The sequence below is a fragment of the Apostichopus japonicus genome, chromosome 8 (genome assembly GCF_037975245.1).
Source record: "Apostichopus japonicus isolate 1M-3 chromosome 8, ASM3797524v1, whole genome shotgun sequence".
NCBI classification, from domain to species: domain Eukaryota; kingdom Metazoa; phylum Echinodermata; class Holothuroidea; order Aspidochirotida; family Stichopodidae; genus Apostichopus; species Apostichopus japonicus.
Window position 1 is genome coordinate 41740666 of NC_092568.1, and position 26004 is coordinate 41766669.

Sequence of the window (26004 nt, forward strand, 5' to 3'; positions counted from 1 at the left end):
GAATCCAGTTTTCATACGTAGAGTCTTCAGACCGAAGCCTTTTACACAATACAGAGTCCATATTTTCTCTTGTGTCTTAAAAAAAAATATGTCATTGATTTTACAATACTGTCATATAATATTAACAAGGTAAATTGTTACTAGTTATTTGAGATTGGTTTTCATGAGGTTTTAAACATGCCCGATATTAATATGTTCAAACTACGATTCAGCTGTTACAGAAATGCTTAAACTTGACAAGTCGTTAGTTCATAGTAAGTAATAGTTATTAAGAAGTAGTTTTTGTAATAACTAAAAGTGTTTAAGATGTAGTTTTTATAATAACTAATTGTGATTAAGAGGTTGTAATAGTTAATCAGATGTAGTTTTAATAGTAAGTAATAGTTATTAGTATGTAATTTTTATAGTAACTAATAGATAGAAGATGTAGCTGTTAGTTAGTTAATAGTTATTAAGATGTAGTATTCATAGTTATTAAACGTTTGATAGATTTAATTTTTATAGTAAGTTAAAGTCATTAAGATGTACTTTATGGTAATCATAGTTATTAAGATGCTATTATTATTGTCAGTAATAGTTATTGTACATGTAATTGTTATATTCAATAATAGTTATTTATATTTGATGGAATTCAATAAATGAGATGGTAAGAATCTTTGTTCTTGAATCATCTTCCTTCGCTAGTCAAGATAATCCGGCAAAGAAATTCAAAGGCGCAACCACGCATATCCCTAAAGCTCCCGCGGAATAATAAAAAACAAAAACAAAAAACAGAAAGGGGGATCAAAACACATAAGCCTCAATACCATGTCATTCCATTTCTAGGACGAAGCTACCTATAGCCGAGCCTATGCTTAGCAAAAACGATACAGTATTTTCCTGCATAGAAGAAAATGTTAATTTACCATACCCGAAAGCACCTTTTGTAGGGCGGAAACTATCCGTAACTGCCTAGGCTCGGCCTAACCTAACTATTAACACATATAACACATCTAACACAAAGTTCAGTAACAAGAAATGTTGAACATTTACCAAGGCCACTTACCATTGCAAAGATGTATATTAATTCCTGATTCACTGAGACTATTGTTCTTCAAAGAGATCAAAGGTCCTTTGAGGTCAACACAGGAATGGAAACCTTGTATATAACTTAAAACGAACTGCATACTTAGTGTGGATCCACCTAAGTGAGTATTGAACCCTATTTATATTGGTTTGTTCAAAGGTCAAAATCTGAAAACGAAGTAAAGAGGGAATATTGGTCCATTTAACAGTATCAGTATTTAACGTCCACAGAGGCATCCAACTCATTGTCATGGTGCTGGGAGAGTTTCCAGCTTTTACATTGCGGAATCTAGGTCAAACTGTGGTGGAAACTAACTGTACAGTAACTTCCTAGGCCTCTCCTACAGGTAGCCTAACTGTTACAGTTGAGGAAAAGACATAACAAAAAGACCATGCTTTGGATGATTTCATTAGCTTTACAGTTAGCAATGTACTTTTGTTCAAAGTATTACAAACTTCAACATTCACTGAATACAAAGCTCACTGTCAAATTTGCTTTCCTCGTAAGTCGTCGTCGTCGTCGTCGTCGTCGTCGTCATCATCATCATCATTATCATCATTATCATTATCATCACAACGTTAATGGGAAACTATTTGACGAATTCCTAGCATTGTAAATAACACTTTACCGAAGATGAAACCTGAGTGCTCTTCAAATACGTATATCATTAGTATCCGCACATCGTCACGCTGTACAAATCACATAATTAATTCTCTTTCAAACAAGATAACCTTGGGCATCTATCTCGCTCCATATTTTGTGACATTGCACGTTACCTTTATATAAAAGGAAACCTTCTGAAAGGAGCCAATAGTATTTTGTTTTCATTCGTGAAAAGTACGGCATCGAGTGACGGTGATTCGTAAACAGTCTCTTATGATGGAGCTTCGAGTATTGATTTTGTTCCAACTTATAATATTCTTTGGGAGCGGTGCATGTGGTTTTCATGAAAGGATTCCCATCCATATAGGAGGGATGTTCTCAATCTCTGACAGAGTATGGGATGGATCTGGATGTCTGGTGGCAGCTGAACTAGCCCTGGAACAGATCAACAACAGATCAGATATTCTACCAGATTACGAGCTTAGGATGGTTTGGAATGATACAGAGGTAAGTTATTGTTGCATGCAGCAGTATTAAATGCACCGTCTGTTCATTCTAACGAATATAAATTAGTTAATATTGGATGAAATATTTAAAAATGTCAGCAATGTAACAGACAGACAGATTTTGTTTTTTACACAGAACGCCATCTGTTTCACAATGTTTAGAACAATACAGTCAATCAGGAACAGCTTCAGCATTGTGCGAGGTTATATCAGCATTCTAAAACCAATAAGGTCTGTTTCAATGTCAGTATCTCAGAAATAGAATCAACATAGTGAAACAGATGGCGTTGGGTAGTTTCCTCTTCCGTTACCCGATTACCACATAAAAGTGGAATCATACCAGCACAGTCGTTACTAAGTCCCGACTGACGATAGGGGAGGTGAGGGTGGGGGGGGGGGGTTTATACCGAAAGTAAAAATCATGGGATTGTCCCGACAAACCGGGAGTTAAAAAAAAGTTAAAAGTTGAAGGTTTACAGTCTTGTATGAGGCTAATGCCTCCCCACACGACTTTACAACTTAACCCCTGGTCATTGGTAACTTGTCACACCCACACACCAAAGTGTGCACAATTCAATCAATCTCTCCTGGGGCACCACAGTGCACCACAACCACGTGTCCCCCGGGGGACTTCCCATAGGGTGCAGCCACAAACCGGCGCACGCAGCTATATTTACAAGTTACCTCGCAGGTCCCCATTTATACACCTGGGTGAAGAGAGGCAATGGAGATAAAGCGCCTTGCCCAAGGACACAACGCAATGATCTGGCCAGGGCTCGAACCTGTAATCCTTAGATCACAAGTCCACTGCCTTAACCACTTGACCACAACGCCCTCAAAGGAAATAAATCTGCCAAACAACCTGCAGAATGGATCATCGCCCTGAAATGGATAATTTTGCCGACACAAGGCATGTATGCTCTGAACCGACATCATCTTAAACCTACTAAAACAGAAAAGAAAATGTATCGATTATTTCCAGATGATTTTATTTAATATTATTTTTATTTTGAAAATTATTTTTGGGTAGCTACCTCTTTATAGCAACCTTTTAATGTCGCCCCTGCATATCGGACTAGACCATAAGGCTCACCAACGTCTTCACGTTATCAACGATTAATCATGCACTTATACTTGATTCAAACGAGTCAATGGATGTATACGTGACAGAAAATGAAATGTTGCATCAACATTGGTTGAGTAATGAACGAACTGGTTACCTCACCTAATATTTTAGATTTTTTTTTTTAAACTTTGGTTAATTGCATTAATTTTGGTTTAAGTTTGAATGCGTATATTTTACTTGCTATTTAATGACAGTTAATGTTATATATGCATATATCAATGAGTGAGTATATCTTTATTACAATAATGGCGGGGTCAACAGGGAGGGGTTCCTTTCCCATTTCAGATATTTATATTTCGATTAGGGGATTAAATGCAAAAATGGTGCTATTATTTCCATCATTTTAACTACATTTGTGTATATCTTGACAATGTAAAATATTTTTACGTGCATGCAATTGTTTTTGGCCGTCCTCGTTTCTATGAGGCTGCTTTGTACCACTACCCACCCCACCCTCTCCCCCTCCTCTGGTTACTCCGCTGTGCATGATGAATATAACGTCTGTCAAATTTTTCATGATTGTTCGTAGTTTTACAATTTTCTACCTTCTTGACAGTGCGAAAAGAGTAAAATGACAAGGATTTTATTTGACCAGATATTTAAGGAACCTCAGAAATTGCTTTTGATAGGACCAGGATGTTCCTTGGAAGCAGCATTATCCATACCTACTGCACAACAATGGAACTTGATGACGGTATGGTTTCTTTAATTCGTTTTTATTATTCACTGATGGCAAAAGTACTTTGGCTTACAAGAGAACTCAGATCAAAAGAACGGACACGTGGAAGGGACATCACATTGATTACTTACACACATTAAAAAAAAAATCCGGAAATTATCATTTTGCACACTTAGTATTTCTTGTCTAAAAGGAGATATATAGTAAATTAATAAAGATCAAACACGCCAGAAAATTTCCACTTCACGACTGGGTTCGTCTTTTTGGGACTCATCGGTAGGACTCGAAGGTGAAGTTTTAACTGGTGTGTTGATCTTTATTCATTTTGTATTATATATTATATTATGTTACTATATATATTTATATATACATATATAGTTTTATATATATAGTAATATATACAGTTAGTTACATAGTTATATATATATATATATATAACTATATATATGATATTATATTGATGTATATATCTTTATATCTATCTACACACACATAAATATATATCTACACACACACGTATATATATATATAGACATATATATAGATATATATATATAGATAAATATATATATATATATATATATATATATATATATGGGACCTTCGTCAGCAATACTTGGCAGTCGAATGAAAAGTACAAAATGTGACACAATGGAAGTATGACGCTAGATAAGTGTAAGTTGCAATGGTGGAATTAAAACCAAATAAACCATGACTATACAGGAAGCGGATTAAGGAGCAAAGAACGGATTACATATGCTTGTAGAACTGATAGTTGTTAAGGGGTCCCAAGTCTTTGTTGAGGCCGGTGATGTGAGACTTAATACGAAAGATCCAATCGATTTCTTTACGTTTACGTTCAGTAGTTGATTTGAAGTTCGAGGCAATTAAAATACATTTTAGGTTTTTTAAGAGAATGACTATGAAGATTGAAATGTTCGGAAACTGGGAATCCTGCAAATTTATCACGAATAGATTTTTTTGTGATTATTAAAACGTAAGCGGAATCGGGAGCCTGTTTCACCTACATAATTGCCCTCTTTGCAAAGTACACAATAGAAAATGTAAATAACATTAATAGAATCACAAGATAGGGAAGGGGGTCTTAGACTAAAGTCAACATTGGGAATCTTGACCACGGTGCCTGGGGTAATATGGGGGCATATTTGGCATCTAGGTTTACCGCAAGGAAAATTGCCTGCGGAGGTGGAAACTGAGCGGGGGAGTCTGGAGGAAGTGAGAAGAAATTTAAGGTTGGGGGGTTGGCGAAATGCTAGCATAGGGGGTACCTTAAACGATTCTCCTACAGACTGATCGTCTTGAAATACAGCAAATTCCTGTTTGATGGAGCTAATGAAAGATTTGATGAGGGGTTGTAACTGGTAACGAACGGAATGCGTGTGTTGGGACTTTTAGACTTGTATTTTAATAAGTCCTCACGGCTCAACTTGTCGGCCCTGGAAATACCCTGTCTAATTAAGTGAATAATGTGATGGCTTAAGAGGAGAAGTGGATACCATTTTCTGTTCTAATTCGTGCATAAATATGTTGGCGTAACAAGGTGCCATCTTAGTGCCCATAGCAGTACCATTGATTTGTAGATAATATTTCCCTTTAAAAGAGAGATAATTATTACTTAATATGAAACGTAAAATGGGACCAAGATCATCACCTAAAGTGGGGTTGGTGGCATGCTCACGAAGAAAATTTTGACAAGCGATAATTCCCTCATCATGAGGGATATTAGTGTACAAAGAGGATACGTCCATAGTAACGAGTAAGGAATTAATTGGTAACGCCTGAATAGTGTTGAGAATTCTCAAAAAATGCGTAGTGTCCTGTATATAAGAAGGAATATGGTTTAATAAAGGGTTGAGTATGGAGTCCATGTATCCTGAAAGATGCTCAGTTAGCGTGCCAATTCCTGAAATAATAGGTCGGCAAGGAGGGAATAGCTTGAGTTTCCTGGCTAGCTTACAAATGTCAGAACGGCGGATATTCTCAGGGTCAGAAGGGGTCACTCCGGGTAGTGCTTGTTGGGCCTCTGCTATTAATTTAGGTAGTTTGTGGACTTTAGGTAAAGTATAGAACGTACCCAACGATGGATGCCTAGGTGTAAGTTCTGCTATCTTGGTTGCTACGTGTTCTGGTCAACATTGGGAATCTTGACCACGGTGCCTGGGGTAATATTACCCCAGGCACCATATATATATATATATATATATATATATATATATATATATATATATATATTTATATATAAATGAAAATCGTAATGAGTTGGAAAATCAAGAACAGTGAAAAAACTTTCAGCCTCCACCGGGATTCGAACCACGGGCCTCCCGCTCTGTACGCGGACACCCTAACCACTAGGCTATGGACGCTGATTGTATGTCCAGAGGTTCGAAACCGGTAAGGAAGATCGTAATTCCACTGTAGGCGTTTGTCACCTATATCGAACAATACTAGTTCTGTTTTTGGTGACATATTTTGCCCTACTCTAGAGATCAAACATGATGCTATCCAACTCGAAAATCATTTGTGATTCCTAAAGCCGGATCTCGAAAGAGATACTTTGAACAGACTTTATGTTAATGCAATGGAGGTAAACGACAAAGGCAAATGAATATATATAAATGAAAATCGTAATGAGTTGGAAAATCAAGAACAGTGAAAAAACTTTCAGCCTCCACCGGGATTCGAACCACGGGCCTCCCGCTCTGTACGCGGACACCCTAACCACTAGGCTATGGACGCTGATTGTATGTCCAGAGGTTCGAAACCGGTAAGGAAGATCGTAATTCCACTGTAGGCGTTTGTCACCTATATCGAACAATACTAGTTCTGTTTTTGGTGACATATTTTGCCCTACTCTAGAGATCAAACATGATGCTATCCAACTCGAAAATCATTTGTGATTCCTAAAGCCGGATCTCGAAAGAGATACTTTGAACAGACGGGTGTCCGCGTACAGAGCGGGAGGCCCGTGGTTCGAATCCCGGTGGAGGCTGAAAGTTTTTTCACTGTTCTTGATTTTCCAACTCATTACGATTTTCATTTATATATATTCATTTGCCTTTGTCGTTTACCTCCATTGCATTAACATAAAATATATATATATATATATATATATATATATACATATGTATATATATATATGTGTGTGTATATATATATATATATATATATATATATAGATATAGGTAAAGTATAGAACGTACCCAACGATGGATGCCTAGGTGTAAGTTTTGCTATCTTGGTTGCTACGTGTTCTGGTCAACATTGGGAATCAGGCACCATATATATATATATATATATATATATATATATATATATATATATATATATATATATATATATATATATATATATATATATATATATATATATATATATATATATATATATATATATATATATATATATATATATATATATATATATGTATATATATATATATATATATATATATATATATATATATATATGTATATATATATATATATATATATATATGTATATATATATATATATATATATATATATGTATATATATGTATATATATATATATATATATATATATATATATATATATATATATATATATATACATATGTTTATATATGTGTATATATATATATATATATATATATATATATATATATATATATATATATATATATATATATATATATATACTTACACATATACTTATATATATATAAGTTGGTTGGTTGGCGTCTATCTTGGCGCAGAGTGCTCTATGTCGGGTGGACAGAGCGAAATATACGTTGAGACTAGTGGAACACTAGTAGTTGTACCTCAGAGTTTCACGCGTTGAGCGATCATCAGACAACTGATGTTGTCTGATGATCGCTCAACGCGTGAAACTCTGAGTCACAACTACTAGTGTTCCACTGGTCTCAACTATTTTCAACATATATATATATATATATATATATATATATATATATATATATATATATATATATATATATATATATATATATATATATATATAATAGATTGTACATTCCACAGGTTCTCAATTCTGCTACTTCAACATCTTTGTCTGATAGAGACAAATTCCCTTCATCATTCCGAACAACCCCTATTGATCTGAATACTATCAACGATCCTATTTTATACTTAATGAAAAACTATGGATGGATGCGAGTGGGCTCGGTGGGCGATGTCGGTGATACCTACATGCAGGTAGTCACTTATCTCATTCTTTGAATGTTTTGGCCGCTTTTACAATATATTGTCAGCTTGTCCCCTATACCCTTTCCACCACACGAAACTCACGCACTGAAATACAGATGCACTTTTACCTATTGCAAGAACTCGGTGTCTTGATTTCTTCAGTTGCCAGACGATAATGTGTGAGAAAGATATCTCGGCCAAATGCAAGGCCTTTCCATAGATTATAAAAAGCTAGAGCAGCAAGCGCCGCAGAAACTCAGCTAAGCCATTATTTGAGAAATTTGTTTTAATTGGCAATATTTCTGAGCAGTTTATTAATGTGCTGGTGAGGAAAAAGAAATTGGCGGGATAAAGGTGTCATTTACTTTCCTGCAATATCGTTCCCCCTTATGTTATGCTCCTTCTCCTTCCAGACATAGCTTGTTACAATGTTAGCAAGTTGTAAACATTTGTTTTAATAAGGAAGAGAGATAAAGGTAAAGGTACGGTAGTGTTGTTTTTAATTTTTATGGAAATAAACAATCAAGACAAAAGTTGGAACTAAATTTGAAAAGTGAAAAGGCTGTAATTACCGCTTTAAAGTTGTGTTCCTGAATACTTAAAATGCAGAGCTGACTTTTTAGTATATTTAAACCAGAATACAAAAGTATGTTGAGGTTTTATGAATGACTTCATTGTAGGAGATCATTAAAAAGTTTTGTAACTTTTTCCGGAAATAGACCGATTTCAACAGTTAATATTAGCCCTTATTACTGTACGGTGTATACAAACCGCCCGAACCGAACCGACCGAAAAATTCTCACAAAAATGGGACCCATAAGTAAAAAAACGAAATGCAATTGTTTACAATCGACGTACCACAAAGCAGATATCGGAAACGTATACTGGTCATTAGTGATGATAACGGACCAAAAATTTGCTCCCGGGTACCCGTTTGCTAAAGTTACGTTAAATCCCACCCCCCCCCCCCCGATGCGATTTTTTTTCCCAAACAGGTTTGCAATTACGGAGCTTTCAGCCAATCAGATTGCTCGTGACGTCAGCATAAATAATAGCCATCGCTTGGAAGTTCGAAGACATATAGGCCTACTGGGTTACACAATGACACTTCATTGAGTCTAGTTAAAAGGTTTCCCTTCAAACGCCATAACTTTTCTTTTAATGCTTAGATTACATGTTGACCTCACTAATGATATATACGCTACATTCTATTTGGTTCGTGTTTACGTTATCCACGATTCGTGAGCCGTTCTATTGAAATCAGAATTCGTTTCGTGGAATGGGTAGGCCTACACTAAAAGCAACTTCACGACGCGAGTTAACAAGTCTTGATTGAATATACGCAAAGCAGTATATAATGATATGTTTCCGTCACTGCACTGTGTACAGAGTTTAATGCTTGGATCAATGTTGATCTAATTTATGGTACATACGCTACCTTCTATTTGGTTCGTGTTTACGTTATCCACGATTCGTGAGCCGTTCTATTGAAATCAGAATTCGTTTCGTGGAATGGGTAGGCCTACACTAAAAGCAACTTCACGACGTGAGTCTTGAGTAAATAGACGCAAAACAGTATAGTGTATAGTATGATATATTTCTTATATATATTGATGATATATTGATCACACATGCAATGTTTTCCACCAATGATGTTTTTCAGTTGTTTTAAGTTTAAACCTACCTAGCCAACATGTCCTTTCATTACTGTACACTCATGGGCGTCAGCAGGTTTCAGAAAGTGAGGGGGACACTATACTATCTAAGCGGAGCGCCACCATTGGTTGGCGCGTAGCGTACCCGAAAATTTTGGGTACATAAGACCCCCCTAGATCGCAGGAGACGGCCTTCCTGAGTCGATTTTAGTTACATCAGAACCAGATCTGTGAGGAGAAATTTTGTCTCACAAAACTAAATTCCGACAGAAAGTACTGGTAGAAAGATGCCGTTCTGACACCAAGGGAGACGAATTACACAGCGTCCATCTCAAACGAAATATTGAAAAAGTGGCGCCGTCACCTCCGGGATGAGTGGAGTGGTATATATAATACATGCATGTAGGTGCGAGACGTCAGTTGTTATGTGCCCAGGTACTTTAATAATAATAATCAGAAAAAGGCACCGCGCGCAGAGCGTGTGTAGCGCCTAGCCGGCACTCAACAATAAAGATCTACCATATCCGGCGAATACATGTAGCCTTAATTACTTAACCCCTACACCCCTATTCGTCCGCCCAGTCCAAGGGACTGGAGGTAGTGATATGAACATAGTAACTCATCACCATCTACCTGTTTTTTTTTAATAACTGCTCTGAAAAGTGGGTGGGACAAATGATATGATATCCCCTCCACTTTTGAAAGTGGGGGGACATGTCCCCCCCGTCCCCCACCTGTTGACGCCCATGTGTACACTAATGCTAGCGCTCCAGGAAGTCCCGGCTATTTATACATTAGTTGGAAAGTCCGTAGAAACTACATCACTCAACCCTTATAGTTAACTGGTGATATTCGATGTGTAATTATGAACCAAATACATCATACATGATTCTTTAATCTCACGCAAACAACTGACGAAATTTCATTCAAATCGAATGAAAAATGACGAAATGGCAGTCATACAAACACGATGGCAAAAAGTGACAGAATTTCGGCAGAACCACACGTTCGCTATAGCTCAGCTGATAGCTTTAAGCTGGACTAATTATTACACTTCCAAAGGTTAAGCTTTACAATTTCTAATGTTTCAAAGTAACACATTTGAAGATCTCCAATTGTAGCCCTGCATATGTAGGTCTGATATTGTCACTTCAGGAAACTAAAAGGTTTTCTCGACAAGAGTTTAACGATTATTCTACATTTAACTTACACTGTCTTCCCTCTTTAAAACATTCTCTATAGAATTTGTTAATTGCGATGCATTTATAAGGCAGTAGACGTTTAGATGCTCTATTTTGATTGATCTTATTGTTCGTCTGTTGGCACAATTTTCTGATATCAATTCTGTTTTTTAGTAACTATTTTATTATTTTTTATAGAGTAATTCTGATCTCATGAGTCGTGCATCTGAATTCAATGGAACTGTTTTAAGTGAAGTTATTCAACATGAAGTCACCAATCAACTAGGTAATTTCATGGTAAGAAACACTTTAAAAGAAAACACATTACAGATTCAATCTTTAATCGGTTGCTTTGAGAAAAAACCCATTATTTCCACCTTTCATCGTAGTCCACATTGGTTACGATTTTTCAAGTTATAATCAATATTAAAGGTCAAAATATACTCAAATAAATAGTTTTAGTCATCAGAAGTAAAACTTTGATCGTGATTTCAGACAGTATTGTTCCGGAGGTCAAAAACAAGCATTGAGTTTTGGGAAATTGTTATAAAACTGATTTTTGTCGCTTTTAAAGATGTTGTTAAAATGTTTAAATGTGCAAAATGCTATTTTGTTTGTATAAACTTTGCTTATTGAAAGTTCTTAATAACCTCTTGAGCAAAAATAATGCAAGAAATTTAATCTTAGTCGTGAGCATAAAATAATGCAAGAAATTTATGCGAAAGAAAACTGTTTGTGTTTTCAATTGTTTTCAGTTGGATCATCAACTGAACATTATTGCTGTAATTTTTTGGAAAGAGAAACAAAAGCATTGTCAAATGCTGTTAGAAAATAACACTGTTAGTCATTGATCGTATAAATATAAAGATATGTGATAATTGAAATATTTTATACATGACCATGTATCTTTTTCTTCTTCTGGTGGTAATTAATTTAAGGATAGGGTCACAGCACGAATGTTAAATTTGTAAAATAAATATATGATATGCCCACCCAATACAAAGATTTTACTTTCATTTCACATTTAGCAAGAAAACATCAGAATCATCATCGTCATTGCCTTTGAAGAAACAACACGCAAGTTCTTTTGTGAGGTAAATGTTTATCTTTTAAACTTCATTTTCATCTAAAACAGTAAAGTTCATTCTAATAGTAAATATGCAGATATGCAGATACACGCACAAGCATACAAACAAAGAGTATTACATAGTTTGGTTCTAAAGTTTTCTTATTTTCTTGTCTATGTTTGATTTGCATTTTGATTCAAATCCTGTCGTCTTAAAATATCATGAGTGTGTTTATTGGGAGAAAAGAGCAAACTGAACCTGGTGAGGATTGAGACATACTTATTGACAGTCAGACGCACAAGTATAGCGACACAACTTTAAAGTGACAGTCTTGCTCAAACTTGAACAAAACGATTAATGTAAATTGACTTCAACAACTCAAAACCAAGAACTATGTATTTCTTGTTGAACATAAACAAATTATATGAACCAATCACTAACTTCGCTTTGTCCTCCAAGTTTGTCGAAACATACTCTATTGTTTCTTACGAATTGATTAGACTCTATATGTATCAAATAATCTAACAAATTAACATAATGTGTTATCATTTATGTTTTATAAGGCTTACAGAGAAGAATTCTATGGGCCTGATTTCTTCTGGATACTTCCAGGATTCTATCGCGAGAACTGGTGGTTGTTTCCCGATGATGAGGTTGATTGCACTACGGAGGAGCTGGCCGAGATTGTTGAAACTTCTCTTGCCCTAGTGATTGATGTTACAGGAATAAGCAAATTAAATTTTACAACAGTAGCCGGAATCGTGAGTTAAATATAAAGCAGTAGGCCGCGATTAGTTTGCAATCAGACTCCATTGTCAGCATTTAAACTAGGTCAATTGATTTTGAACTGCAGCCCCCGCACACTGAACCTCGTATCGACGGTCGTAATCCTGTTTTGATATACGTGAAAACCCATGCTCTGAGATGGTTGTGTGTTTTGTCCCCTCCCAATCAGAACAGATTTCCGACTGTCCTTCAACGCCCCCACCCCGATTGAAGCCTGTTCCACCCTCCGTCGTTTTGCTGGTACCCTGAGAAGGAAAGTGCTTACCTTAGTAGAAAAGATCGTCGCCAACTGTAAGGTCTAGCTATACCTCACTTGGTATAATGCATAATGCTGTAAAGTTATAATTGTTTGAATCCCATTCTGGTCAGTACTTGTAGTTTTGTAATTCGATAGATCAAAGAAAACGCTGCGTTTGGAGTGAAGAAGTAGGAAACTATCTATTTCATGGATTATTCTAACCAATTACGTTATAGTGTTTATCAAGTCAACTAATAATATGTAAATATAACCATTGTTTGTTAATTTCAGGCTCCCTCAGAGCTTTTGGAGGAGGTGAAGAGGAGATTGCTGTGGCCGAGGTACAGAGGATTTACTCTCAATGACTACTTGGCGTATACATTCGATGCAGTCTGGTCTATTGGCTTGATGCTGAACAGAACAGCAAATAAACTCAAACAAAGAAAATCATTGAAACGTTTGGAAGACTTCACTTACTCTGATGATGAGCTTTATAAACTATTCTTTAATGGGATGGCTGCCACCGACTTTGCGGGAGCCTCGGTAACTTGTCTTGGTTATCTCAATATAATTTATGATTTGTATGAAATTACGATGCACGAATAATTGAACTAGCTATAGAGGGAGAGTTATTGTAAAAAAAAGTTATGGTAATTTTGGAAGGCCGAGACCCTGAACAAAATAATCAAGATGGCGCTTAACACGATCTTCTTTGATCGTGCTTGGTCTCGGGCTTCCCAAGTTGGTGTTCAACTGACCTGTCACATATTGTACGTATTTTTGGTCTTTGTGATATGGCAACAGCTTACAGGGAATATTAGTAGCGTAGAAAGCTATCAAATATTGGGAGGGCAGAAGTGGAAGTGGGAAGAGGGAGTGGGGAGGGGGGGTAGGGGACGTGGCATTATGTTCCTTATTCCATTCTGAAACGTGTATGTGATGGCGGAATATAAGACTAACGTATCACAGAGAGTGTATACATAAGCTATAATACGCTACAGTAATGACTAACTCGCTTGATCTAACGACACAGGGTCACGTGGCCTTCCTGAACGGAGAACGGCTTGGTGGTAGCTCTGACATTTCTCAGCTACGAGGTAAGTGTACGTAGCTTTATGAATTATAGCTGATAATACATCCCATTACTGACATAGAAAATCAATTCTTTTCCACATCCCCATCCCCTCCCCACCCTTCGTCCTATTATCACAGATTACAAGTAAAATATTTCAAAATAACGCGATAGAATAAATTACAAAATTTATAATTGTTTTTTTCTCCCGAAAACGTACTATAAGTTATAAATAGAACGTAAGCAGTTCAGAAAAATAAGCTTGTAGCCGTGTTCTCATACATTCCTTGTGGTCATGGGATACTTACACATGCCATGTGTGAGACGTAGGCTGCATGATAGGAACACAAAGGAGTATATTATCCGCTCATGTTAATACTGCTCGGTTATTTAGAAGGGAAATGGAAGAGGGATTTAGAAGCGGTTACTTTATCATTCATGATTTCTTCAATCGCAGGACACTGCCAGGAGGGGTGGTTTCTTGAATCACGATTCTGTTATAAATTCTTCAATGATGTAACGGCGGATTGGAACCAGGCTGTGACGTCATGTGAAGAAAAAGGAGCTTATTTGACAAATTTAGCATCGGCAACTGACTTGAAACTATTGCGTGATTTGTGGATATCGGCTGGGTGGAATGAGACTTTGGAATGGTAGGCATCGTTTGAATTACGTATACACATAAACCAACATGTAATTAATACATTACGGAGTAGCATATGTTCCTCTACTATTGCGTGATGTGTGGATATCGGCTGGGTGGAATGAGACTTTGGAATGGTAGGCATCGTTTGAATTACGTATACACATTAAACAACATGTAATTAATACATTACGGAGTAGCATATGTTCCTCTACTATTGCGTGATTTGTGGATATCGGCTGGGTGGAATGAGACTTTGGAATGGTAGGCATCGTTTGAATTACGTATACACATTAAACAACATGTAATTAATACATTACGGAGTAGCATATGTTCCTATACTATTGCGTGATTTGTGAATATCGGCTGGGTGGAATGAGACTTTGGGATGGTAGGCATCGTTTGAATTACATATGCACATTAACCAACATGGATTTCATCGCATCAGAATGTGAAATGATTTACGTTCTACACCTTAAATCTTGTTCTTTGTTGTCCAAATTAATACCAAGAGAACCAAATAAACATGATACCATATTATATATAAATATAGCTAAAAATGAAAATAAGTTCAAGGTAGATTATTCTGTAGTTAAAACATTATGAAGTAGCATTTGTCTCTCTATACTATTGGTTGACTTGGTTAGTGACACGAGAGTTTAATGACCAGTCATTGGTACTCCTCTGTAATTAATACATTACGGAGTAGCATATGTTCCTCTATTGTTTGATGATTTGGTTGATTGATACGCAGAGTTTAATGAACAGTCATTGGTAGTCCTCTGTAATTAATACATTACGGAGTAGCATATGTTCCTTAACTATTGGTTGATTTGGCTTATTGATACGTAGAGTTTAAAAACCAGTCATTGGTACTCCTCTGTAAAAATACATTACGGAGTAGCATTTTTTCCTCTACTATTGACTGATTTGGCTAATTGATACGAAGAATTTAACAACCAGTCATTGGTACTCCTCTGTAATAATACATTACGGTGTAGCATGTGTTCCTCTACTTTTTGTTGAATTGATTTATTGATACGCGGAGTTTAATGATCAGTCGTTGGTACAGTTACATGTATACCGGTCATCCGGGTCGCCTCTCTCGTAATTTAAGCTAGATAAATAAGCATCACCCATCCTCGTCGGCCTCCAACAAGCATTTCTTGCCATTATCAATGCATTTTACTTATTCAAGCATCGTTTTGATTAATGTTTTACTTATCAATGTATTTTCAATAACCAATGCAAACGTTTAGTAAGTTTTACTATGGTAGCATCCCGGCGTATTCTGATGACATTTAATAATATTTTGATGACTTTATTTGTCGAATACTGTGTACATAATTAATTGATTGATTTATTGGTATTATTGTATTCCAGGAATATTGGTCTTCGTCTCGTCTTACATTCGGATGGGACACTAAATAAAACAACTATTCGTGATCTAGAAAACAGGACTGTAGACTGGCAACTGTCAGGTGATGCATCACGTGACTGTGTTTTCATTGACTTTGGTAGTAATACTATTCTCAACGCTGGAGAATGCTCAGAGAAAAGAGCTTTCATATGTAAATCCAAGGCAGGTAGGTGTGTCTTCATGACAAGAGTTCATTTAGCATATTGCTTTTTATACATAACAATAATGTCAAACACATGGCAGCAATGATGATTATTATCGCTTATCATACTTTGCATTCCATAAGTAACTCATATAAGTAATCCTAACCCAATATTTCGCTAATTAAAGTGATATACTCTAAAACGTATAATTAATCATAACACAATAATTCGGTAATTAAACTATTATACCCTGAACGTTACTTCTTTCCTTAAAGAGTATTCCTTGGTCCAGGTTGCGGTTTACTCATCTCTAGAAGATAACATGACATGGTTGGATGATATTATATGGCCAGGTATGTACGCATAAAAATACTTGTATACAAACTTCATATCATCAAGTGCAGATGTGGAAAGTGCCTCAATTGTAATCAGCGACTAACGAAGGGCTTAAATTTGATCGAATATTGAACATATAATCTTCCTTTGCGTCTGGCAGGTTTACGTTAATTACTTGATTGTCGAGAAATAGGAATGAAGAAGTACAATGAAAAGAAAAGTAGGTGAATGGGTAATTTTATGTAGATATGGGGGTCAAATCCCGCCTCCTTCATACCTAATTAATGTCCCATATACCTCTCCCAATTTGGACTAGTTTATTTACTGCAAGGTGTGTTATATAAGTCATCCTGTGTATTGACAAACTCGATTCTTAATCTCATGTAATATACATTCGGTATATACGTTAGGTGGTGACGTCCCTCTTGATGGTCCAGCTAAGATACCCGTCATTACTGAGAGAGTAGAGCTGTTAATACCAACTGATATATACATCATCATGACGTCATTGACTGGTACTGGGCTCGTCCTCGTCGTAGTTATTACTTTTGTCATTCTTTACATCAGTCGGAGGTGAGTGTACTTTGTACTCTGGAATTACACATAGACATAAAACAAAACATAACGCCCTCCTATTCATTAAAATCATGGCACATATAATCCGATGCCTGAAACGTTTGGGAACTGTCTTTTTAATCATTATGAATTTGAATTTTTTTCATGAAAGTTTGCTTAATTTAAGGTTTATGAAGGAATTTGGAAATAAAGATTTGAGGAAACCAAATTAAAATATCACTTTGAATCATCTTTCTTCTTTCTTTGACAGATCTCTATATGAGATCGATACAGTGTTATACTACGATGTCCTCTTCAGTTGTGTTATTATGTACAGCTCTGTACTAATCACAAAGTCACAAGTCTTACCTACGTTAACAGACAAACAACAATTGTTAATTTGCCAGGTAATTTAACTCGGATTAAATTGTTATATATATATATATATATATTAAAATTGTATATGTGTATATGTGACATTTCTGTTTTGATATGTTATTATGGTTTATGTGGTGTTCTTGCTTTGATATGTTATTATGGTTTATGTGGTGTTCTTGTTTTTATATGTTATTACAGTATATGTGACATTCTTGTGTTAAAATATTATTATGGTATATGTGACATTCTTGTGTTAATATATTATTATGGTATATGTGGCATTGTAATTTTGATATGTTAGTATGCTATATGTGGTAGCCTATTCACGGTTAAAAAGTCACTCTTGTACATCATAGGCTGGACAATCTAATCAAACATACAGACATATAAGTCCTATCCTCAATAGCAACATAAAAGTCAATATTTTCTAGACAAGTGTCAGACTATGAGTCGACGTCATCATCGATTTTGAAATAAAAGAACATCCCGGATATCTAATATTAATTACAGCGGAATATCGGACTAGCTGTGAAAAATTAATATGCTCTCAAAACATGGACTATCACCCTACATAAAGTTATTCTCTACAGCCAATGGCGGCGAAAGCGAAAGAGGCCCAACAGGGGAAGGGCAGGGGATTGTATGGGCGCAATCATCTTTGACACTGGAGTAATTATCTTTTGAGACAATAAATCACAACGGTAACATAAAGCTCTCCGCCAATACAAATTCTATGTTTCTTCTCTTTTCAAGTTTCTCACATAAACATGGGTCACGTGCCCATAAATATATCGTAGTCATTTAACTAATCAGGGACAACGTATACATATTATTACCAACTTTATTTCTGACTTGTTGCTATTTATGAAAATTACTTGAAATCAGACATTTAAAAAAAATAATACATTAATACTGAAGCAAACTTCACTAAATCATGTTTCATAGTAGAACATTTATTTGTTGCTCTCCGGGCCTGTTTCAGGTTTTAATGTTATGATCACATTCAATCTTCGTATTGTTCTCCTTTCAGTTTCGAAATGACTTGATATCTCACATAAACTTCTACTTACATGTTGTATTTGACGAATATATAGAAGTATTATTCCTTCATAGCTCAGCAGCATATAACAGTCACAAACAACTCAAAACTCAACTAATAACTAAAGTATTTGTCATTTATGTCCAACCTCAAGAAGGTTACTGCCGCCCTCGAATAATTTCTCTTATACTTGAACATGTGCTCCCCGCCCACCCCCCACTGCCCGCCCCCATTTTACCCGGTGTCTTTTGATAAAACTCGTCACAATAACTAAAGCATGCTATAGAATTGCTTTCCGATACCTATGACCTTTCATCTTCAAGATGATTACCATTAAAGAGGGAGTGTCTTTTTACATTTGAATTAATGATTACAAATAAGGACTTTTTTGCAGGTATACTCAAATCAATAAATGATTTACAGTTATGAATACTCCCCTCTCGCAGGTTCATGATATAGCAGCCTCTCTTGGTTTCACCTTAGGAGTGTCTGCTCTGGTAGGGAAGATATGGTTCATTTACCAGGCTGCTACCTCATCAGGAGTGGGTAGAGTGCAGGGTCATGTGGTAATGTTACATCTAGACCTATTTATTACATCTAATTTTGCAATAAAGAACTCAAAATTGCAGAGATTACAGGTATATTGATAAATGTTCTCATAGACATAAATATACATGAACTTCGCAGGGACTAAAACCCTTTCATGGGATATGTACATAATACTTAGGGATATGTACATAATACTTATGTGATACCAACATACGTGTCTTGAATCTAATATATAATAATATTCTCTATACATATATATGATTATAGTTCAGTACATTGGTCTGAATAGTATTAAGGAGTTGAAATCATTCTATTCTATCTAGCACTTGTAAGTGACTTTATTTCGGGCCAATGTAAAAGTAAGCAGTTAAATTGTCGAAAATTGCTAAGAAAAGATCAATTCAGAAAGTATATTTTGTTGGGTAAATGATATAAATGTGCAGAAAAGCAAATGACACTTATGTGTACTTGTATTCTTAAAATGTCACTGTGTATCAATATTTAATATTGACAGTTTCTATACTATAGAACCTTCGATATAATTATCTGTTGCATGTGTCAACACTTCGAATAACCGGTGTCTAGCAATCATGATAGGGCAGGTCTTAAATTGCAGCCGATTCACACAGAGATTACAGTAACTACTGTTAAAGTTTTGTACCACAGTAAATACTGGATTGTGCTGGCAAATCTGATAAATCAGTAGCATGCGCTATTAAGTTTACAGAAAGAACTGAGGATATGTGTAATCCCAATAAATCCCAACAACTGGATTTGTTGGAATTACACATATCCTCAGTTCTTACTGTAATCTTAATAGCACGTACTACCGATTTAAAGCACGACCCAGTTCTTACTGCAGTAGAACACTTGAAGAATTACAGTAGTAACTGTGTTCTCTGTGTGTAAAGGGTGTAAATTCAGTCAAAATATCTTCATCCAGATACTACGTCATGATCTACTTTGTACTTTCTGTCCATATCAGATATCTAACACGTGTGGAGTATACGTCATCATAGCCGGTTCTCTTGCGGTTGATATTCTGCTCGTTGCTGTCTACTGTATTTTGTATCCTCGGATATTGGAGAATGAATCTTTGGATAAAGTGGTGAGTATTTCAGAACAGAACACAATAGTAAAAGCATAGAAAAACAACAGTAACAATATCAAAAACAAATTCAACTACAGAAAAATTAACCACACATATTGACTGTCGAAATATGACATCGTCAGTGTAAGTTATATATTTTCCGCAAAAAGTGCAAAGTTGCATTATCCTATTAACTGAGCATAAGCTTTCAATGAGGGTGCTTGCTAACTTTGAGTAAGTCTTACCAAACTGGGTGTAGCATAGTAAACCACAAAAGTAAAGCCGCAACTGAGGATTAGCCTTAACAGAACTCTGTCCTTTAACTATAATATTAGCGTATAGGGCTTGTCTTAGCAGAACACTGTTCTTATATAGCACAGCATTAGTTTTACGAGAGCATGGTAGTCGTGCTGTACTTCCTATATTAACATAACACTGTTCTTATAGCAGAGTACAATAAATCTCGCATGGTGTTAGTCTATTCGCATAGCGTCGGACGTGGGACAACACTACTATCAGAGTAAGTCTGAACAGACATTGGTCTTATCATATTCTAATTTGTATAACTGTATTAGAAGTCTTAGCAGACTACTATAGGTATAATGGGATTTTTATATCATATCATATCAAAGGAGTGTTACCTCAGTGGTTAACGCCGATGCCTTTCAATCATAAGGTCCCGAGTTTGAGTCATTCCAGGATTAATGTATGTCGTCCAGTTACAGAGTTGTTGACAATTGACAATTCATAATCATGGACGTTAAATATGAATCTAAGAGACTGACTTCGGTCAGCTTGCGGCTGTGATAAGCCAATGATGGCTTCTTCGCGAGTTCCTGCTTGCAGAAGGATCTATATATATAATACATGCATTATGAAGCGTCAGTTATAATGTTGACTGAATTTACAATTGATTATTTGTCAGGTTGATCCAGTAGATTTCAATTACGTCACTGAATATTACGTCACCAAGTGCTCTTCAGCAGATGACGTCATCCCCTTCTTATTGCTTTTTGGCGATAAAGCATTGCTCCTGTTGGTTGGGATGTATCTATCATACGAAGTCAAACAGGTGCGATTTTCTTCTATAAAGTCATAATAACAGGGGTAAGCACGGGACTTGATATGACGTGCTAAGTTGAATTTAAGACATCTGCTAATACTGATTACAAAACAAAAACGAAAATCCTTCCAGCCACATTTTGCGTTTTGCTGCAAACGAAAGTCAAACTAGCTTAGTGTTTTGTATAGTTGCAAGAACGTCCATGGCAGATGGTAAGTGTTAGTCTCCATGCTACGTTTATTGCTTCTATATATTAACCTTCTTACTTCCATGTTGGATACCTTGCGTTGATGGCTTCTATGTTAGCCTTCTTACTTCCATGTTGGGTAACTTGCGTTGATGGTTTCTATCTTAGCCCTTTTACTTCCATGTTGGGTAACTTGCTTTTATGGTTTCTATCTTAGCCTTCTTACTTCCATGTTGGATACCTTGCGTTGATGGTTTCTATCTTAGCTTTCTTACTTCCATGTTGGGTACCATGTTGTTTCATCTAGAGCGTGCACTGAAATCATCTGCATTCCATACGTCTTCTCCTGTGCACGGTTTTGCGAATGGTATCGAATGCACGGAGATACTAACAAATGTTCTTTTCCTTTCTCGTAAATTGACAGACCAGCATTCGCGAGCTGCCTGAGAGAAAAGGAGTAGCCATCTGCTTCTATAACATCACTCTGTTTGGTGTCTGTGGTCTCATCTTGACATTTATTACAAAGACCACGCCCACTGAGAGTTTTATCATCTTCTCATCTCTTATCATTTGTTGTACCACAATCACCATCTTGGTACTATGTGTCCCTAAGGTAAACATTCAATAATAATAATAACATATAATACAATTATTGCTGGTGAGTTGTTTGACAGGTCCACTGATACATACCATGCAAACCTTCGAAAACTGCACTATATTTACAAAACTTCAAATTACACTATAGCGTTCAATTATAAAGTACAATGCTAGGCCGCAGCCAGGAGTTATTGATTTTGTTTTGATATGGTGAGATAAGGGAGGGGCAACAACAATTTAAAGGAGGGGCACACTATTTGTGAAGTGCATAACGTGTGATGTTTTGTGTACAAATGGTAATTTCACAACGGGGTGGGGTGGGGAGGTGGCGCCCATCAGTCTGCACACGACATTGTGCCCCACCCTGTACCACACAAAAGAAGGTGTGCGTTCAAACAATATTCACGATTAGTTTAGTGTTTGTAGTATGATTGGCTATGTACAGCTATGCGTTTGTGTTACAGCTTTCATCATCCACATTGTAGGGTTTGCATGATGGTTGAATTAGTATTTATGCAACTTCCGAAGTACATCATGAGGTTTGTATTACTACTTTAACTATGCACAAACTAATATGCGCGTATGTATTTAACCCCTGAAGTTCACAATGAGGTTTGTATTATTACTTTAACTTTACACAAATTAATATGTGTGAATGTATGCAATCTCCGGAGTACACCATGAGGTTTGTATTATTACATTAACTATACACAAACTAAAATGCGTGTATGAATGCAACTTCCGAAGAACACCATGAGGTTTGTATTATTTCATTAACTATACACAAACTAAAATGCGTGTATGTATGCAACTTCCGAAGAACACCATGAGGTTTGTATTATTACATGAACTATACACAAACTAATATGCGTGAATGTATGCACCTTCCGAAGTACAACATGAGGTTTGTGTTATTACATTAACTATACACAAATTAAGATGCGTGTATGCATGCAATCGCCGAAGTACACTATGGGTGTTTGTATGATTCCTCTGCATTAGACCACGCAAATTAGTCCAAGCACATTAGTCCAAACACGTTAGTCCCAGTACATTACGGAGATGGTACAATAATTGACTATGCACAGCTATATGCTATTTCCTGTCACATGTTTATCTCTCAGATAACAAGGTGGGCTTTTTAACATAAACTATATACACTAATAGGTATGTACCCACAGCTTCATGGTGCACTTTAGTTGGTTTGTGTTGACGTCATCATTTGACTCAGACCGGGTGAAGACGCAAAATTATCTGATAATTTACTCGGCAAAAAATAATTTTTAGCAATTAGCAGGTGTTTTTTTTCTGAATAGATTATACATGTGAACACTAAAGTATTCTTTTCCTGGAAGAAAGATGGTCATATATCTCTAATAATAGCATTATTACGTAAGATATTCGTTATGTTCCAGATATTTTGGATTATGAAACATACTACTGGCGGTGTTAACAAAAGAGTGAACGGCACCACTTCATCAAACTCACAAGGATCTTCAGTAAGCTGTACTTTTATTACAATTATATGATAGCAACCTAAATATTGTAACTGATATCACATAAATATTGCGCCCGATCTTCATTCAAGCATGTGAAATTTAGTTTATCTCTGCTTCATCTTGCCTACGTTAAGTTTGGCTATGTTAATGTGAATTCATATTTGATAAATATTTCTAGCATAAGCTGGTGTAAAATGCTCCATTGTAACCCTAAGAGATCACAGTATGTAATAAAGTAATTGATTGCTGTCTACTGTAAGTGATAGAACATGCACATGCTACATCATCTTAATGTCATTTTGTCCACTATACAACATTAAGTTACATCTATATAATTTAAATATGGAAATATGTTTTCCATTCTTATCATTCTTTTACATTAAATGTGAAGAAATTAATCCACTCATGGCATAAACAAGAATAAATTTCAGGGAAAATAGTTTCGATTCTAAAGAAGAATGGTATGATTAACCAAGAAACGTTTATTTCAGGTTGTTCAGGGAACGGTTTCTAATACGATGAACTTGCATCTCCATGGCAACGTACCAAAAGAATTGTTGGAGGAAAATGCAAGATTGAGGAAACAGTATGAAGAGGTATACAATGTTAATCAAAGCGTAAAATAATAATAGAGGTTGGATGTCAACACGAATAGTAATTATATCTGTATTAATCATCTTAATGACATTACTTTACATTTACGTTGGAATAATACAATTCTAAATATTTAAGAACGTTCTTATTGAACAGAAGACGATGGTGGAATGTACGGGTCAGGGGAGGGGGATGGGGAGGGGGTTGTTCTTGTATTTCCAATTAATTTTAATTCTATTGGAATAATCTTCAATTTCGTTCGTAGAAATAAATTAGATTTATTGTGTAATTTATGTTTGTGATGTTCATTCTATTTCCTTGCTTCTATTATTGTTCAGCTTCAAAGAATGGTTCATGAGCGTCATTCTCACCTTTCTGATCCGATTCACATCTGCGAAGATAAGGGGCCATCTTCGTCATAGAAACCAGTAACCTTAGCAACCACTTCACTATACTTAGCAACATATGACATGGAACCACCCGTAGATCATGATGTTTATATCTTGTGCATGACAAGCTGAGACCTGCTTAGAACGTGTTCCTGGAAGTCCTCCTTCGAGTATAACACAGTTTAGATCTCGAAATAAGAAACAATGTTGAGCACCGTTCAACGCAAATGTAAACAAAATTGTCATAGCTGGATGTTTTCAACACAAAGTAATGTATAGTGAATTAATTTGATAGTCAATACTTTGTCTTTTTCGATTACATCGTGTTAATAATTAGTGTAATAAAACAAGCAGGGCAACCCGTTTACTCCCTTACTGTGCAATATTCAGAATTGTAGTCATTTGTTAAACGTTGTTAAACGCCGTTCATTTCATGACATTGTGTAGAAGTGTTTCTTAATCTTTTCGGCTACTCGCACGCCTTAGCAATTGGAAAAGATATTTCGCACCTACTTTACCAGCAGCGGATAATAATTATAATAATAATGAACATTTTTATAGCACCGGTATCCTTTAAAGAGACGCTCACGGCACATTGCAGCAACAGTGAGAAACGGCAGAGCAAGTAACAGAAAAAGAATAAGATAGAAAAGGGTAATAAGTGAATTATACGTTTTGTGTTATATAGGACGAATGCTTTGCGATAAATTTGCTGTTTATGCTTATAGTTTCTCACCTCTTAAGTCCTATCTCACCCCCACCCCTCCAGTAGTTGTATGCACCAGGTTAAAAGAGCTGCCATATCAATTCTTAAACGTCGTTCATTTTTAAGACATATCAATTATTACGCACTGAAGTATTGTATATACATTGAGCATAGCCTATACCAACGTTATCTATAATTGCACAAGTTTGGGAATATCATTAATATCTTCAAAATATGTGTTAATGACTCTATATAAATGATATATATATATATACATATATATATATATATAGTAAATAAAGTTATATGTATTAATAATATCATATATAGTGTTATATATAAGTAATAAATAATAGTATATAAATAAAAAGTAATAAATATATTATACTATAATACGTTATATGTTATATGTCTCTCCGAAATGTTTTATTACGTCAAAATTAAGATAAGATTAGCTGCCCGTTAGTTTAATGAGCAAAATCGATATATGATAATTGATGTATCTATATATGTAGAGATAACACAAATTAATTTGAGAGAGGAAACAACAAAAGGACTGTTTGGATATGGGTGTCCTCAGTTGTTTAGCCTTCCAGTCTTACACGGAAAGGGATATATTGTCGTATTTCT

General features: G+C 35.7%; 1 protein-coding gene across 2 annotated transcripts; it reads left to right on the forward strand.

Moving 5' to 3' along the window:
* Window positions 1–1727: 1727 nt before the first annotated feature.
* On the forward strand, window positions 1728–25774 carry LOC139972069 (gamma-aminobutyric acid type B receptor subunit 1-like). 2 transcript variants are annotated; one of them, XM_071978969.1, is made up of 20 exons: window positions 1728–2176; window positions 3858–3995; window positions 8023–8196; window positions 11222–11320; window positions 12052–12117; window positions 12654–12851; window positions 13406–13657; window positions 14148–14211; window positions 14644–14839; window positions 16213–16415; window positions 16668–16745; window positions 17139–17301; window positions 17555–17690; window positions 19147–19266; window positions 20235–20357; window positions 21265–21411; window positions 22014–22202; window positions 23602–23685; window positions 24177–24281; window positions 24618–25774. In XM_071978969.1, the coding sequence occupies exons 1-20, from the start codon at window positions 1943–1945 to the stop codon at window positions 24699–24701; spliced, it is 2853 nt and encodes a 950-aa protein (XP_071835070.1). In that variant the 5' UTR covers window positions 1728–1942; the 3' UTR covers window positions 24702–25774. The 2 variants fall into 2 exon arrangements, with proteins under 2 accessions (XP_071835070.1, XP_071835071.1); XM_071978970.1 differs by lacking the exon at window positions 8023–8196 and having other exon boundaries at window positions 1729–2176.
* Window positions 25775–26004: the final 230 nt, after the last annotated feature.